Source organism: Pan troglodytes, chromosome 18 (assembly GCF_028858775.2).
Source record: "Pan troglodytes isolate AG18354 chromosome 18, NHGRI_mPanTro3-v2.0_pri, whole genome shotgun sequence".
NCBI lineage: Eukaryota > Metazoa > Chordata > Mammalia > Primates > Hominidae > Pan > Pan troglodytes.
Window position 1 is genome coordinate 44,392,892 of NC_072416.2, and position 15,395 is coordinate 44,408,286.

The 15,395-nt window shown below is 42.4% G+C and overlaps 1 protein-coding gene across 2 annotated transcripts in view; it reads right to left on the bottom strand.

Annotated features, from left to right (window-relative positions):
- Positions 1-540: 540 nt before the first annotated feature.
- Positions 541-15,395, bottom strand: part of CCNYL1B (cyclin Y like 1B) — a 30,238-nt gene continuing 15,383 nt past the window's right edge. For both annotated transcript variants that reach the window (XM_016929773.3, XM_054668353.2), the window contains 5 exons: positions 14,647-14,698; positions 13,940-14,059; positions 9,719-9,885; positions 4,628-4,790; positions 541-2,748 (listed from right to left, as the gene is read on the bottom strand). In XM_016929773.3, coding sequence (XP_016785262.1) covers positions 2,635-2,748; positions 4,628-4,790; positions 9,719-9,885; positions 13,940-14,059; positions 14,647-14,698 — 616 coding nt within the window. In that variant the 3' untranslated portion in view covers positions 541-2,634. The remainder of the gene's footprint in view (positions 2,749-4,627; positions 4,791-9,718; positions 9,886-13,939; positions 14,060-14,646; positions 14,699-15,395) is intronic.

Genomic DNA, 15,395 nt, shown 5'->3' on the forward strand with positions numbered 1-15,395 from the left:
GACGCTGACATACTGCGGCAACTGCCCAGGCTGCCCTCTTCCCCGCCCCAACCACCTCGGGTTCTCCACAATGAGTTCCCCAGGTCGAGGGCTGTACTGAGACCCCGCACAGCGACCCCGACTCACAGGAGGACCCTCCAGCACTCCCTCAGACATCCCGCCCCCCCTACAGGGGAGACTAGGCCCCACCCTCCACCCAGGCGATGGCTTCCCCCAGCCACCCCTAAAAAGATGCTTTCCCGGAGACCCCGCACAGGGCGCCTCTGTCACACAGGGGCGACCCCATAAATCCCTCCCCAGACATCTTCCCCCCTCCCCAGATGGAGACCTCACAAGCGGAGAACTCCCCTGGAGAGGATCCTCAGAAACCATCCTCAAAGCCACCACCACAATCAGAAAGACCCAAGGGAGAATCGTGGGCACGAAACACATCTCCACACACGCACTCCTCCCGGCACTCACGGCCACCTCACCCCATGGAGACCTCAAAACGCTCTCCGTATGTTGCAGGGAAAAGAAAGGGAGAGCCCAGCAGAACTTCCCGCAGGAGAATCCATTTTCCTTTTATTCATTATGCAGTGGAGCCTAAGTGCAGGGCACGAAGGATTTTACACAAAATTTTAAGTTGTTATGTATAGGTTTTCATGGAAATGTAAACATTTAACAAAGATACAGATAATAGATAATAAACCCATCCTAAGTACATTATCACTAGGTTTCAGTAATTCTTATTTTGCCATTTATTTTCAACTATCAATCCAAATATCCTAGTAGTATTTTAAATCAAATACAAGATACAATATCATTAATTTTGGAAAAACTTAAGTAACTATATCTAACAAGTGAAGATAAAAAAGAAAATATTATCACAACTAATATAATTTTTAATATATAAAATAGATAAATTTGTGTATTCACCAGAGTAGACTTTACAACCACTGAAGGTTTTGCATGAAATGTTTTAACATGTTTAGTCTAATATTTTATCTTCAGACAAAATATCAATACATGAAAACATTCAATTACATATAAAGGGCCATAGATTATGGTTGGAGGAGGAAATCGCAAATTGACAGTGGGATATTCCAAACCACTGCACTGTGAAAGTAAACGCAAGAAAGAAAATAGGGATTCCTATAGTTCCCGATAAAAGGAAAGGAAAGGTAACTCGCAGAGAGCCACTCCCTCACTTTGCCATATTCAAATGTCTAGAACAAGGCACAGGTCTGGCCATACCCAAGAAAAGATGAGGATTCAGGGTGTAACAAAAGACAGCAGAGATCATGGGGCATCTTAGGATTCTGCCCCCTACATCCACCCTTGCACAAAAACTTGATCTAACATCTCACATTGGTGGGGATCTGGTGTTCTTGTAAGAGAAAAGAAAGTCTCAGAAAGTGGTTTCCTTGTAGACTCTGAAGCAGTTGATCCTCAGCACCTTCTATTTTGGAAGCCAGAAAATTATTTCTTGATTGACAAGGGGGGCAGTCCTGTGCACCATAGGAGTCCCATTGTTGACTGCATGTCAGTAGCTGCCACCAGTTATTACAACCAGAACTGCGTGAGTAAACTTCCTCAGGATGCAGAAGCTGCTCCCGTGAGAACCTCAGCTCCTCTCCATATGCAAACAGACAGATGCGGGCAGCACCAGCAATCTCTTGAACCACTGCAGTGCACTGGAAAATGTGAGGTGCGGTGTGTCCCTGTGTTAGAATTATAGACAGGCTTTTGTTTTGTTGATAAGCGCTGAGACCATACAATGCACCGGGGCAAGATTAGCTGGGAAAATGATCTTCTGATAAGGTTTTGAACCCAGATGCTCCTCCTTTGTTGTTTTCCCGGAACTGGGTAAATTCAGTTTTCACTTCTGTAGCTCCCCTAACAATCCCAAGGCCAGGTCTTTTACTGCTTCCCTAGGTGGAGTGACCATTATCGGCCTGGGAGAAGATGAGCTGATTTCATCTCTTCCTTTATAACCATGACGTGGGGGCCTCATTTCACATGCACAGATTCCCTCCGAAGACTAGATGAGCAGACCTGAGCCACCCTGGGGCTTGGAGTAACGACAGTCTTGCCCCAAGGCCACTCTCTCTTCCCACCATTGTTGAGTTTTGGGCCATCATGCATTCAGTGCCTCAGTGGACAGAGAACCAAACCCAGGTGCTCTCACAAATCTGGAGCCAATTCTAAAGTTTTTTTAGCTCCAGCTCAGCTCAGACCACTGTCACCTGCTAGGGACTGTGGGTGACTGTGGACACCACTGGCACCTGCTTGAGACTGGGTGACTGGACTCTGAGCTGGGATGTGCTGTGTCCATGTGACACTCCTTCTCTCCAAGAGTTGTTCAAGAAGGTGGTGCCCTAGGAATGCCATCTGGACCCAGTGAAAGAGGAAGGGCAGGAAGCACCTGGCACCCACTGTTCATCCCACCATCACCCAGTTCCACAATGTGGCTAACTTGAAGATACTTCCTCTTGATAAAAATCCTAAACAAACAAACAAAAAAAACAAATAACAAATAAAACAAAGAAGAAAAAAAGAAAATCCTAATATTGTTGTTTCTTTCAGCAGAAGTGATATTTTCTAGTCTTTACAGTTGAGAAGTTCAGGGTCTTATAAGGCTAATTTTTCTCTTTAAGATAAGATGGCATTAGAGCACCCAATACCAATGAAGTTCATGCTGATAACCCTTTTCAAAGCAGTGGCATCTTGATGCAAGTCTTTGTGTTCACACAGCCGTGACATAGCCTAGGAAAGTAAGTCAAAGAGAAAACAGGTACAATTTTAAAAAGGGCTCCAACTTTTTTTTTTTTTGAGATGGAGTCTTGCTCTGTTGCCCAGGCTTGAGTGCAGTGGCACGATCTCGGCTCACTGCAAGCTCCGCCTCCCAGGTTCACACCATTCTCCTGCCTCAGCCTCCTGAGTAGCTGTGACTATAGGTGCCCGCCACCATGCCCAGCTAATTTTTTGTATTTTTAATAGAGATGAGATTTCACCATGTTAGCCAGGATGGTCTCGATCTCCTGACCTCGTGATCCTCCCTCCTCGGCCTCCCAAAGTTCTGGGATTATAGGCATGAGCCACCGTGCCCGGCCGGGCTCCAGCATTTTTTAAAAGGCATCACTGATGAGAAGCCACACATGCAGATTCCTTTAGATGGTCCCTTTGCAACTGCTTTGGCTGAGGTTTACACTGCCAGGTTCTGAGGATGCTACTCCCTGCCCATTCACTAAGGTGATCTCCTTTAAGGGCTATGAATAGATTGCCAGGGCTATGAATAGATTGCCAGAGCCAAGAGGAACTTACTTTATTATTTTAAAATTGGGCTCATCGCTTGATGATAGTCACATAAAAAATAAAATAGGACTCCCAAAGATTTCAAGAGTATTGTGACAAGCTCCTAACAACAATATCTGTTACCTGTGCACTTGTTCCTTCAACGTAATAAACATGCACTTGTGCCAAAAAATCGATTTACTCAGTGATTCAAATTCTACCAAATCCTTATTAGTTACTATATACTCAAAGCAAATTTTAATGAGACAGGTTTGTGCTGGGCTATTTGGAACATCCAAGAAGTCTAATGACTGAAGCACCATAAGGTGCTACTTTACATGCACATTGTGGTAGAAAAATGTATTATTCTAAAGTATCACCAAGATACCAGAGAAAGTGCCAATTTTATATATGTCTATTTCAGTTGTAATTTTCCTGTATACTCACCAAGGGTCATAAGCCATAAATCTTACATTACCCCCATGAAAGTTACCATTTTCATTAAAAAGCCATGTCCTTCCTACAGCCAGCACTTGAAACACTGGCACCTTATACAGTCTAAGTACAAGTCTCTCAGCCACTACTGCTTTGTCTAATAAACTCATGGGACTGCACCGTGATATATACGGTAGACAATAACATAAATTTGCAAACTGTGTAAGTAAAAGACAGTCAAGAGTGGTAAGTGCATTGTGTATATAGGTATAATTAAGAATACAATTGCATTTATTCAAGCATTGTTGTGTGAATGGATAGAGGTTAAAAAACAAAGCCCATTAAAATCAGATTAAATTTAATTAAAAATATTCTGAATTATGGTCATAGCAGAAAGAATATCAATAAATTTTTAAGAATATGGATCATTGGCCTGGCGCAGTGGCTCACGCCTGTAATCCCAGCACTTTGGGAGGCCAAGATGGGCAGATCACCTGAGGTCGGGAGTTCGAGACCAGCCTGACCAACATGGTGAAACCCAGTCTCTACTAAAAATACAAAATTAGCTGGTCGTGGTGGCATATGCCTGTAATCCCAGCTACTCGGGAGGCTGAGGCAGAAGAATTGCTTGAACCCAGGAGGCAGAGGTTGTGGTGGGCCGAGATTGCACTCCAGCCTGGGTAAAAAGAGTGTAACTCCATCTCAAAAAACAAAAAAACTAATTAATTAATTAATTAAGAATATGGATCCTTCTATAGACCATAAAAGATAAGAAATATGATGCCAAAGAAATAAGCTCTTTGCTCTGTTAATTTTAAGGCTTTCATTTTCCAAATCACTACTTAATATGATTTTGTAACAGATGTTGGCTTTTGTAGCCGATGGAAAACTCCACTAAGTGACTTCACATCCTTACCTCCAGTTTCTGGGCTTTATCTTTGTGAAGAAAACTAAATAGAAAATACAGGTCGTGGTCATTTGCCAAGGCACGCAGGTCAAAGTAATATTTTGCATAAACACTGGCAGATACATGAATATTAAACTCAAGTAGCTCCAAGAAACACTTCTCCATCTTGCTCCTGGGGGAGGAGAAACACAATAAAACCAACATAGGACAATTCTAGTCAAGTGGGTTATCTTTAAAAATATCATTCTGAGCTACTAGGATGCTCTAAATTCTATTTTGAAACACATAAAGGCTGCCTGATCAGGTCCCTACACTAATGTCCAAATAAGACACAGCTGCTTGGGGCTCTTCTGCATCCCAGCACCCCAAGTTTGGGATAAGGGAAAGGTGGAAGCCTCTTCTGCACTCCTGCTGCTGAATCGGGGCTCATTCTTCAGAGTTCCCTTGGGGCAGCTGCACAACTCAAACTCCATGCTCACTCACAAGACCCGCAATAGCAATCACATGACAAGAATGATGGGTGTCATTTATTAGCTCTTTAGTACCTCCAGGCATTTTTACCAGGACGATAACAGGAAGGGGCTTACTGAAGTAGAGAAGCACCAACAAGAGGACTGGGTACATCACCACAGCAACAAATGGACCCATGGAGAGCCACCCTATTATCTCAGAGGAGGAAAAACTCTAAGGCTACAAGAAGGATTCATCCCAAATAAATACGTAAGCAAGCTACATTCCATGGCAAAAAGAATCCCCTTCCCTCTGCTCCAGCCCACAAGGCTATGTCAAAGGGGCATAACGCAAGTTTCTGCTCACCTTAGTATTATGAAGAGTCGAAACTGCCACTATGACAGGACAAGGATATTCTTTAAAGTTTGAAAGGCAGAAAAATTAAGGAGAGACATTTTGGCTAGACTAAACCCATTTTACGATGTGATTTCTAGTAGGGCCCTGGCCTTACACATGCAGTGTTGCTCCTGAGTTGGGAATGCAACCGTGAAGTGCTCAGCATCTGTCACCCCTGGCCAGAACGGGATGTGGGGGAGTTGAATGCAGTGGGAGACTAAAGGGCTGGGAGCTGTCCTCTGCCACACGGTCATCCAGCCGCCCTCACCAAGGCTAAATTAATAGGTACACAGTTAGAGTAAATCTGGCTGCTTTCAGAGTAACCCCTGTAATGAGTTAATTGCTTAAAAATGATCACTATCTGAACAATATATTTGGTTTCTTGGTTTGAAAGCTTTAATATTTTACCCACTGGCTAAGTCAACAAATGCTTGATGTTCTCCTGTAAGGGGGGCAGTTAGACCACGAGCCAAAATGAGGTGATCTCATTTGCTGAACTTAAAACCCAGCTGAACCTACTTCCAAAATTAATTTTCTGTTCAAATGTCTGTAAGTCCATAGAAATGTAAATATATATATTTGAATTATGTATATATAATTTGAATTATATATATATAATTCAAATTATATATACATAATTCAAATAAATATGAATATTATTTCATATATTTATATATTTGAATTATATATAATATATATAAAATTATATATATAATTCAATTATATATAAAATTATATATAATTCAATTATATATATAAAATTATATATAAAATTCAATTATATATAATTCAAATTATATATATAATTCAATTATATATAATTCAAATTATATATATAATTCGAATTATATATAATTAAATTATATATAAAATTCAATTATATATAATTAAATTATATATAAAATTCAATTATATATAATTAAATTATATATATAATTCAATTTTATATAATTCAAATATATATAATTCAATTATATATAATTCAATTATATATATAATTCAAATTATATATATAATTCAAATAATATATGAATAGATAGCTAATCAGGACTAGATTTATGACAGGAATTAAAGGCACTTCACGATCCCTTTTTATTTTCTCCACTAGTACGTTGTAACCGTGTAGAAATACAGTACTTCACAGAATTAACATATAAATAGAAATTTAATCCTGAAGAAAAGCATTCTGTGTATAGAATATGCATCTTCTGGGCTTTGTGGTTTCTTTTAAATGGCTAGATGATTGAATAGCATACCCTTTACAGACACAGCAAATTTTCCAAATAGCAGCTACTTAGTTTAACTTACTCTTTAGAAAGGAAATATTCTAGGGAGACACATAGATATTGGAAAGTTTTTTTTTTTATTTTATTATTATTATACTTTAAGTTTTAGGGTACATGTGCACAATGTGCAGGCTTGTTACATATGTATACATGTGCCATGTTGGGATATTGGAAAGTTTTAAGAAAAATCTGATCAACACCAATTTTTTAACTATTACATTTACACTCAAAATGGGACCATTGCAAAGAGTCAACAGCAGGGGGCTGAAACAAATGTCTATAAACACTTTGATGTAATGCTTTTCAGATTCCCAAGATCATAAACAGAAGCAGCCTTTTTGGAGCATAGCTCCTGGTGTTTCACCATTCACACACCAACAGCACTGTTTGGAACTGGTCTTCTTGGAGCTAGGCTCTGCCCCACTGCTCCTGGAGCTCACTTCTGTGGAAACCTGCACATATCCCTGCATGCTCTCTGATCTTGTGACTAGAACTCAGAGCCCCAGCCAGCTGAGCTGCTGATTTTGAGAACAATTCAGCTGCCATGATGGTAGAACTAAGTGTTCATGAACAAATTTGAAGCCACCTTTGCAAAAATTGTAACTAAGAAAATCGTGACAGTGAAAGAGAGCTGATCTGACTTCATCTTGCTTCTAACCTCCAAGCTATCCTTGTTCATTCCTAGGCAGAGGCCAAACTAACTTTAGGATGAACTTAGTTTATAGTTTAATTTTGAAACAAAGACAGTAGCAGCCCTTTCCCAAAACAAACCCGCTTCCTGCCTGAGGACTAGCCTGCCTTTCCAGGACTAACAAATTAGCCACAAGATTAGAAATTATGGTTTAGGAGTCATGCGGCTGAAGGCTGCAAGAGTCTGAACCTCCCCATATTTCTCCTGGGAATAATATCACTATTGTAAAACCTAAGATCAGTGCTTGAGATATTTTGCAGGCCCTGTACTGGGAAAAGGTGGCACCACTCCAAGCAATAAACTTGGCTCATCTGGTTTTGTGGCCCCCACCCAGGAGCCATCTCAGTGCAGGAGGACAGCTTCAACTCTCTGTGATTCCATCTCTGATCTGATCAATCAGCCCTCACCACTTTCTGACCCCCTACCCACCAAATTATTCTTTAAAAAACCATCCCAGAGTTTTCAGAGAGACTAATTTGAGTAATAGTAAAACTCTGGTCTCCCGTACAGCTGCCTCTGCATGAACTAAACTCTTTCTCTATTGCAATTCGCCTGTCTTAATAAATCAGCGCTGACTAGGCAGCAGGCAAGGAGAAGTTGGGCAGTCACAAATCTTGCTTCCTTTGAGGAACCAGTTTACAAATGGATGACTATGATCAAGGCCACCTTAGTGTTTTCAATGTCCAAAGTATTTCCGTTAGTTTCAAATTCATTTGCGGTCACACTCTTTGCTAAAATGGCTACCAGAACTATCACCATGATCACTTGGTTTACACTATTGGCAAAGTGGTGGCAAAAATAGATTTTTGTTTTTCTTTTTGAGACAAGGTCTGGCTCCATCACCCAGGGCTGGTGTGCAGTGATGTGATCACAGTTCACTACAGCCTCAACTTCCCAGGCTCAGGCAATTCTCCCACCTCAAACTCCCAGGTAGCTAGGACTACTACAGCTGCCTGCCACCACGCCTGGCTAATTTTTAAAAAAAAATTTGTACAGACAGGGTTCACTGTGTTACCCAGCAGGTCTTCAACTCCTGAGCTCAAGCGATCCACTCAGCTCAGCCTCCTGAAGTGCTGGGATAACAGGCATGAGCCACTGAGCTCAGCCGCAAAGGGCTCATTTTTAATTGTAGATATACACTGAGGTATACCTACAACAGACACTATATCTTCAATTGCAGACATACACTGAGGTGATTCAGAATGACAGTATTATCTGGAGTCATGGACAAAGGTCACAAAACTAACTTGTCCCATGCCTGGCATGATCTTGATCTGCTGCTGCTGCTCAGTGTGAACAAGGGCTGCTCCCTCGTCTTGCACAGATGCAGCCTGCACAGCTGTCCTCACTGTCGAGCAGGCACCCAGGAAGGCTCTGCTGGAAATGCCTCCCTGCTCTCCCTGCCTGCCAGCTCCAGGGCCCTTCCCTTCACAGCAGTCATGAGGCCAGATTGGAAGGGAGCCCTGGTGAAGCTGCGTTTCAGTGTCATGTTGGTGCATCTGGGAGGAACCCCATGACTCCGCAAGACTCCTTGCACTCTCATGGGCAACTCCAGACCCCAGCATGCTGCTGCGGATGTCTGAGTACCCATGGAGCTTTGTGAGTGTGGTGGGCATGGGGAGATGCCCCAGAAATGCTTCTCACACTGCGGGAGGCGAACGTTGGAGCTTCTAACTCATCAGGCTAATTTCCAAACACATGCAACACTCCCAATGGGGAGGGGCCAGGGCACAGGAATCTGTGGCTATTTAACTTCATACCTCAAGGTTCCTATAAAAACAGATCTTCAGATAAAATGGGGAGGAAAGGACCAGCAAAGGCAACTACACAAAGGGTGACTTAGGTTGAAGCTATAACTTCTCCATAGTCCAGAGTCCTTAAGACCTTAACAGTGGCCAATTACTTCAAAGGCCAAATGTTTGCCCCTTAAAAAGGGACTGAAACTGGCAGATAGCTTCTAAAAAGCTATAAAGATATTTATTGTACTGTGTCATTCTAATAGTACACTTGTAAGAGGTTTGCCAAAAAACAATCAGAAAAATACTTTTCAGTTTATCCAGGAGGTTATTACAACAATAACACATCAAGACCTACCCATGAATGCCAAAAAATATAAATTGTTATACTAAAGCTGGATAGAGAGAAGTCTGTGGTCTTATGCCTATTTCTTTTATCTGCACGATGAAACCTATAAAGATATTTTTTACAGGGTTAACTTGGAGAGCAAATGAGGTATGGAAATTGGCTACACAGTTCACCAAAACCTTACAAACTCACATGTTCTCAACTGCAGTGTCCTTGGGATTCTGGCTGTCATCCACACTCCACAGACCATGATTTCTCCAAACCTTGGAGGCAAGAAGCATGGTTCCAAGGACAATCTTCTTCCAATTAGTAGGACAAAGATCGATGTTAGCACTAGTTAGAAGTCGTTCGATGTACACCTGCAAAATAGAGCACTGCTCTTTGATTTCAGTTCAGCTTAAATGTGGTGATACGAACATTTAAAAATGAAAGATTTCTTCTGGTTTTGACCAGAAAGTAAGTGCCTTTTATTCTTATGTTCTGCAGAGACTTTGCTCAGACAAAGCAAGAGGCCAAATCACAGTCATAGTCAGATACCTCTGCAGCCTACTCTGCCTATAGACATTTCCAGCCCAATTTTGGTCACAGGGAGGACTGGACATCCCTGTGGGCATGAAGAGAGGCACCATCAGCACCTTCACACTCATTCAAGGCAGCACAAACTCAGGCCCAGTGCAGATTAAGGTTGTTCAGGAAACACTCCAGTGCCGTCTGTGTGCAGCATCACACCTGGCTGGCAGGTAGATAGGAATTTTACAGGTATACCATGCTTGAATATGTAACACTCAAGTGATACTGAGAACACTGCTGTCTTCTCCTTTTCACAGTAACTAACCCACTCTTGGGACACCAGCTGAGGAACTGCAGATCAAGCTCACTTCCCAATGCCTGCCATGCAGACAGCATGACAAGCACAGGTCTCTGTGGCTGAGAAATAATCTCCGTATTCAGTGCTTGATAAGGAACACATGAGTATGAAAGGAGGGTCCTGCCCACAGCCCCTATGTTCCACATCTCCACAATCTCTTCAAGAAAACTCATTTCTTGTTCTACAGTATCTGCATTCAGTCAATTCAGTTGGGTTTTAGGCAGAGACAGCTGTCGGCCTCTGTATCCCCGGGGTTCCTCTCAACATGCCAAGCAGTTTGTGAGACAATCTCAGAAAGTATTTTCTATCTATCCAATCTCTATCCTATAAAGAACTTGGTGAGGGACCAGCTGAGTGGAGGTTACAGAGGTGAGTGGTGAGGCGTTGCTATCCCAGAGGGTACTCTGCAGAAGAGTATGTCTCTATGCTACTTGACATCTTTGTATCAAGATCAAAGGAAAACAGTTCATTTTAAGAGAGTTCATTTATTGTCTGAAGGTTATCAGATTGGCGGCTCAGATATGGCAATGTTCTCCAAACTCAACTATGTTTTCAAAATCAAATGGCTCTTGAACATGATATGTTCTTATGAGAGATTCTGCTCCCTTTCCCCCTAACTCTGCACTATCAAGTATCCCAGGAATGACCCTCCCTCCCAGGGTTCAACTCCACAGCACTCATTAGAGAGCACTTAAACAGCATTGGCAAGCCCTCAACTTCCTGTCACCTTTACTGGTAAGCTGGACCTGCTGACACTCACCGAAACCACTTGCCCTCCTGGGTCAGTGAGAAAGCTCCTTTTTTAACACCAACTCTTCTATCAGCACGGTGGATCCCATCCCACTTTTGCAGAACACTGTTCCCCAAATCACCTCTTCTTGAAGCCTTTCTCCCTCTCTGCCAGAGATTTCTCCCAATATGAATGTGTTTCCTGTTCCCATCAGGCTCCCCACAGCTCCCCAGAGGCATCCTCTCATTTGTTCACAGCATCAGGCCCTGTTGCCAGCTCCTCACCTCCCATCTCTCCTTAACCCACCTCACCCACCCCCATCACTCGCCTCAGACTCCTCTTGTCAAGGTCCTCAGAGTCTTGACACTTACAAACCAGAGCCCTTCACCCCAAGGCTCCACTCTCCAAGCTGGCCCTAATCTTGTCCAGGGAATTGCCATTGGCCTAGCTCCTGGGGACTAACACTTAAATGTGAGTTACCCTGTTTCAATCTGTGTGCAATCCCTCTATGCCTACCTTCACTGGTAGGCTGCCTGCTTCAGATTCTGAGCCGCCATGTGTCACGGCTCACCTATATCACCCTAGTTGCTTCTTGGTAATCTTCTCTGCCCCAACCTTCCTCCCAACTGTGGTCTACTCTCCCCAAAGCCGTCACCATAACCTCTTAAATTAAGAACACTGCACTCCCCTGCTCAAGATCTACCATGAGCGCCCCCATCAAACTGGAATAAAACCTGAACTTCTTCCCATGGCCTGCAAGCCAAAGGGCTCTGTGAGCTGTCGCACTGCCTGTGCAGCCTCATCTCTTCCATTCTTTCCTTCATTCCTCTCACCACGTGGACCCCTGGTGTTTGTTCCTTGAACACACATGAAATGTGTTTCTGTCTCAGTCTCAGCACTCATCCTACTTCCTGTCGTGCCAGCACTTCTTATCGTCCTCGCTTTATAGTCAGGTCACTGTTCAAATGTGACCTCTCTAGAGAGGCTCTTCCTGATCATTCTATTTGAAATAATGAGCCCCTCTCATCACTCTGTCTTTATCCTGCTTTATTGTTTTGCTATTTTCCATAACCTAAAAAAATGCTTTCCTCATTGCAACATGAGCACATAAAGACAAGGACTGTGTTCAACCTGTCCTCTTCTCTACCCCAGCACTTAGAAGAGTGGGACACGGTCGGCATCCAGGGGGTGTTTATGGAACGGACAACTTCTTGGCAGCATTTAGCCCTGTGACCACAGCCTTTCCTATCTTGAACCCTTTGCTCTTCTTTTATTATCCTCTCCTGCTCTTCCTCCTCCCACTCTAGCCACTTTACTGGGGGCTTGTCCCTTACATGCTGGTAGTCCTTACACAGCTATCTTCTGTCCACCTTCTTTTCTTTTCCTTTTTAGAGATGGGGACTTGCTATGTTGCCCAGGCTGGACACAAACTCCTGATTTCAACTGATTCTCCTGCCTCAGCCTCCCAAGCAGATGGGACTATAGGTGTGTCCCCACCATGCCCGGCTTCTCCACTTTCATTCTAAACACTTTCTCTGCATTTGAGCAGCTACTCTCTTTTTTTTTAGACAGAGTTTCACTCTCGTTGCCCAGGCTGAAGTGCAGTGGTGTGATCTTGGCTTACTGCAACCTCCACCTCCTGGGTTCAAGTGATTCTCTTGCCTCAGCCTCCCGAATAGCTGGGATTACAGGCGCCAACCATGACACCCAGCTAATTTTTTGTATTTTTTAGTAGAGACAGGGTTTCACCATGTTGGTCAGGCTGCTCTCAAACTCCTGATCTCAGGTGATCCGCCTGCCTCAGCCTCCCAAAGTGCTGGGATTACAGGTGTGAGCCACTGTGCCCAGCCTTGAGCAGGTATTCTTACTCCTCATTCCTTATTTCCAGTTCAGATTCATGCTCCAGTCCCATAGATACAAATATTGACTGTACACGGCCACTCTGCTATCTTACAGGCACACCAAATTTAGCCTGTCTACAGTGAACTCCCCCTTCTTCCAATCCAGCTTTCCCTCCTGCGTCAGCTCTCTCTCTCTAGCTGGAAGTTCCACTTCTGCTTCCTGCCAGCATGTGCTGAGCATTCCAAATGGCCTGCAGCTCCATGAAGAGGACTGCACCTGATCCAATGCCCACGGAGGGATTTCTATGCAGATGCCTAGCAGAAGCCTTCTCTTCTAAGCTCTAGCCAGATGCTAAAGGAGAGGGTACTGTTCTAAGTATCTTTTCTCTCCTGGCTGCATGGTTGACACTCCTCTACAGGTTAGTGTGGGGAGGAGTAAATCAATCCCAGCCATCTGAAGAGGGCTTCATATTCAGAATGAGTCTCACCACAGGAATTCTGTGAGAATGATGTAGAGGTAAGGACACAGCTATGGCTTAGCAGGCTATCTAGCAAAGCCTGTGTCCAAGTCTTACTGCTACCACGTTCCTGGGCAATTTCTGGAGCAGGCACAAGAGGTCAGCAGGAACAACAAAGCATTCAGAGCAGCAGCTCCCAGTCACAGCATGCATCAGAAGTGCCCGGGGAATATGGCCTGGGACTCAGCTTAGATCTACATTGGAATCTGTTGAGGGAGAAACCAGAAATCTCTCCTGCTGCCTTTAATAGCAATTATTCTGTGATAAGAAAAGCAATGGCATCATTTTAAACCATAATGATGATTCAACTCAAATATGTGTATTTAATGGCTTGCACAGGTTTCTCTTAAAAGATCTGATGATAATTTCAGGAATCTACTTTTAGTTAGAAACATGGCCATACGCTGTGTAGGAGACCAGTTGTTAAAGATGCTTTATAGATAAGAAATATCTTACCAAAGCTATGATTGCACATGGAGCTGTTACTTTTATGACTTGAAAAAGAGTACAGAAATATCTGAAAATACAGTTGCGTTTGGGATCATGCTTGAAGGATTTCCCTGGAAGCTTCTCTTGCTGAAAGAAGAAAAAAGGCAATATAAGTATCCACTCAAGGAAACTTTTTAAGAACTCTTAAGATGGCAGTGTTCACATTTGTGCCCATGTGTCCCTTACAACAATTTTGATGAGATAAAATGTCTTTTTATTTTAAAAATATAAACATAAGGATCTTAAAATATTTTTGGTTTTCTGTAAACACAGGCCCTAAGGTGGACCTGTGGCTATCATATATCTGAAGAAGGAAGTTTTTAAATTTTTGTAGCATTTAAACTGATTTAAATTGTTTTCTAATTCTATTCACAGAGGTTGTGCATATTTGTTAGGACTATTTACAAATATTTATATTGTTTGCTGCTATAGAAAATTATTTTTTTAAATGACACATTTTGTTATTTGCATGGTATATTTACTCCCCTTAGCACACCAATTAAGCAAAGCTGCAAGTCAGCTCTTACTCCAGCATGCCCACTTTACAACACTCCTTATATAAGATGATTAGACACAACAGAGGGAAGACTTAAAGGTGGGTGAGTCTGACTTCAGCATGAACTAAATATAACTCTATGAGACAAAAATAGAACCTCAAATAAAGCAACACTTACTGAAAGTGGATGTATTGGCTCTTCAAAAATAGCCAGAGATCTATTTGCATATCTATAAAATAAGAACGTGCATTCAAGAAATTAATTCGGGAATTGTTAATATCTTAGTAAAATATCTGCTTGGGAGTAGGGCATGGAGGGTGGAGAGAGATACCTCTTGTTTGCTTTGGTAAAATTTGTTCATCAAAAGAGTTTTTGCAAATTTTTCTCCTGGATCCTGGCCTTCAGAGGGTTTCTTGACCTGTTTTTCTTCAGCACATTATGTCGTGAACTGTGAAGTCTTTTCTACATTGATGAGCCAGACTTGCCTTTAAATATTGACCCCCGCTAACAGGCAATGGTAATAAACTATATCTATTTTCACTCCTCTAACCACATGCTGGAACACAAGAACATTTTATAAAGCAGTAGTGGTTGGCAATAAACTTATAACTTTTAATAAATGTGAATGAGATTCAGATTTACCAATCTTCCTTTATTATATGTTTATCATATTTGTTTAAGTAGTTTGAGTTACAAACTTAATTGCCTTTTTATTTTGAAAGAGGCCAGTCTTAATGAACTTTAAAAAACTAACACATTGTGTGCTCATTTAGGAAACCAGTGGTTCTCCAAATGTGGTTTGTGGACCCCTGAGATTCCCTAGGAGGCCCATGATGTCAAAAGTTCTTTTTTTTGAGACAGGGTTTTGCTCTTTCACCCAGGATGGAGCACAGTGGTACAAACATGGCTCACTGCAGGCTTGACTC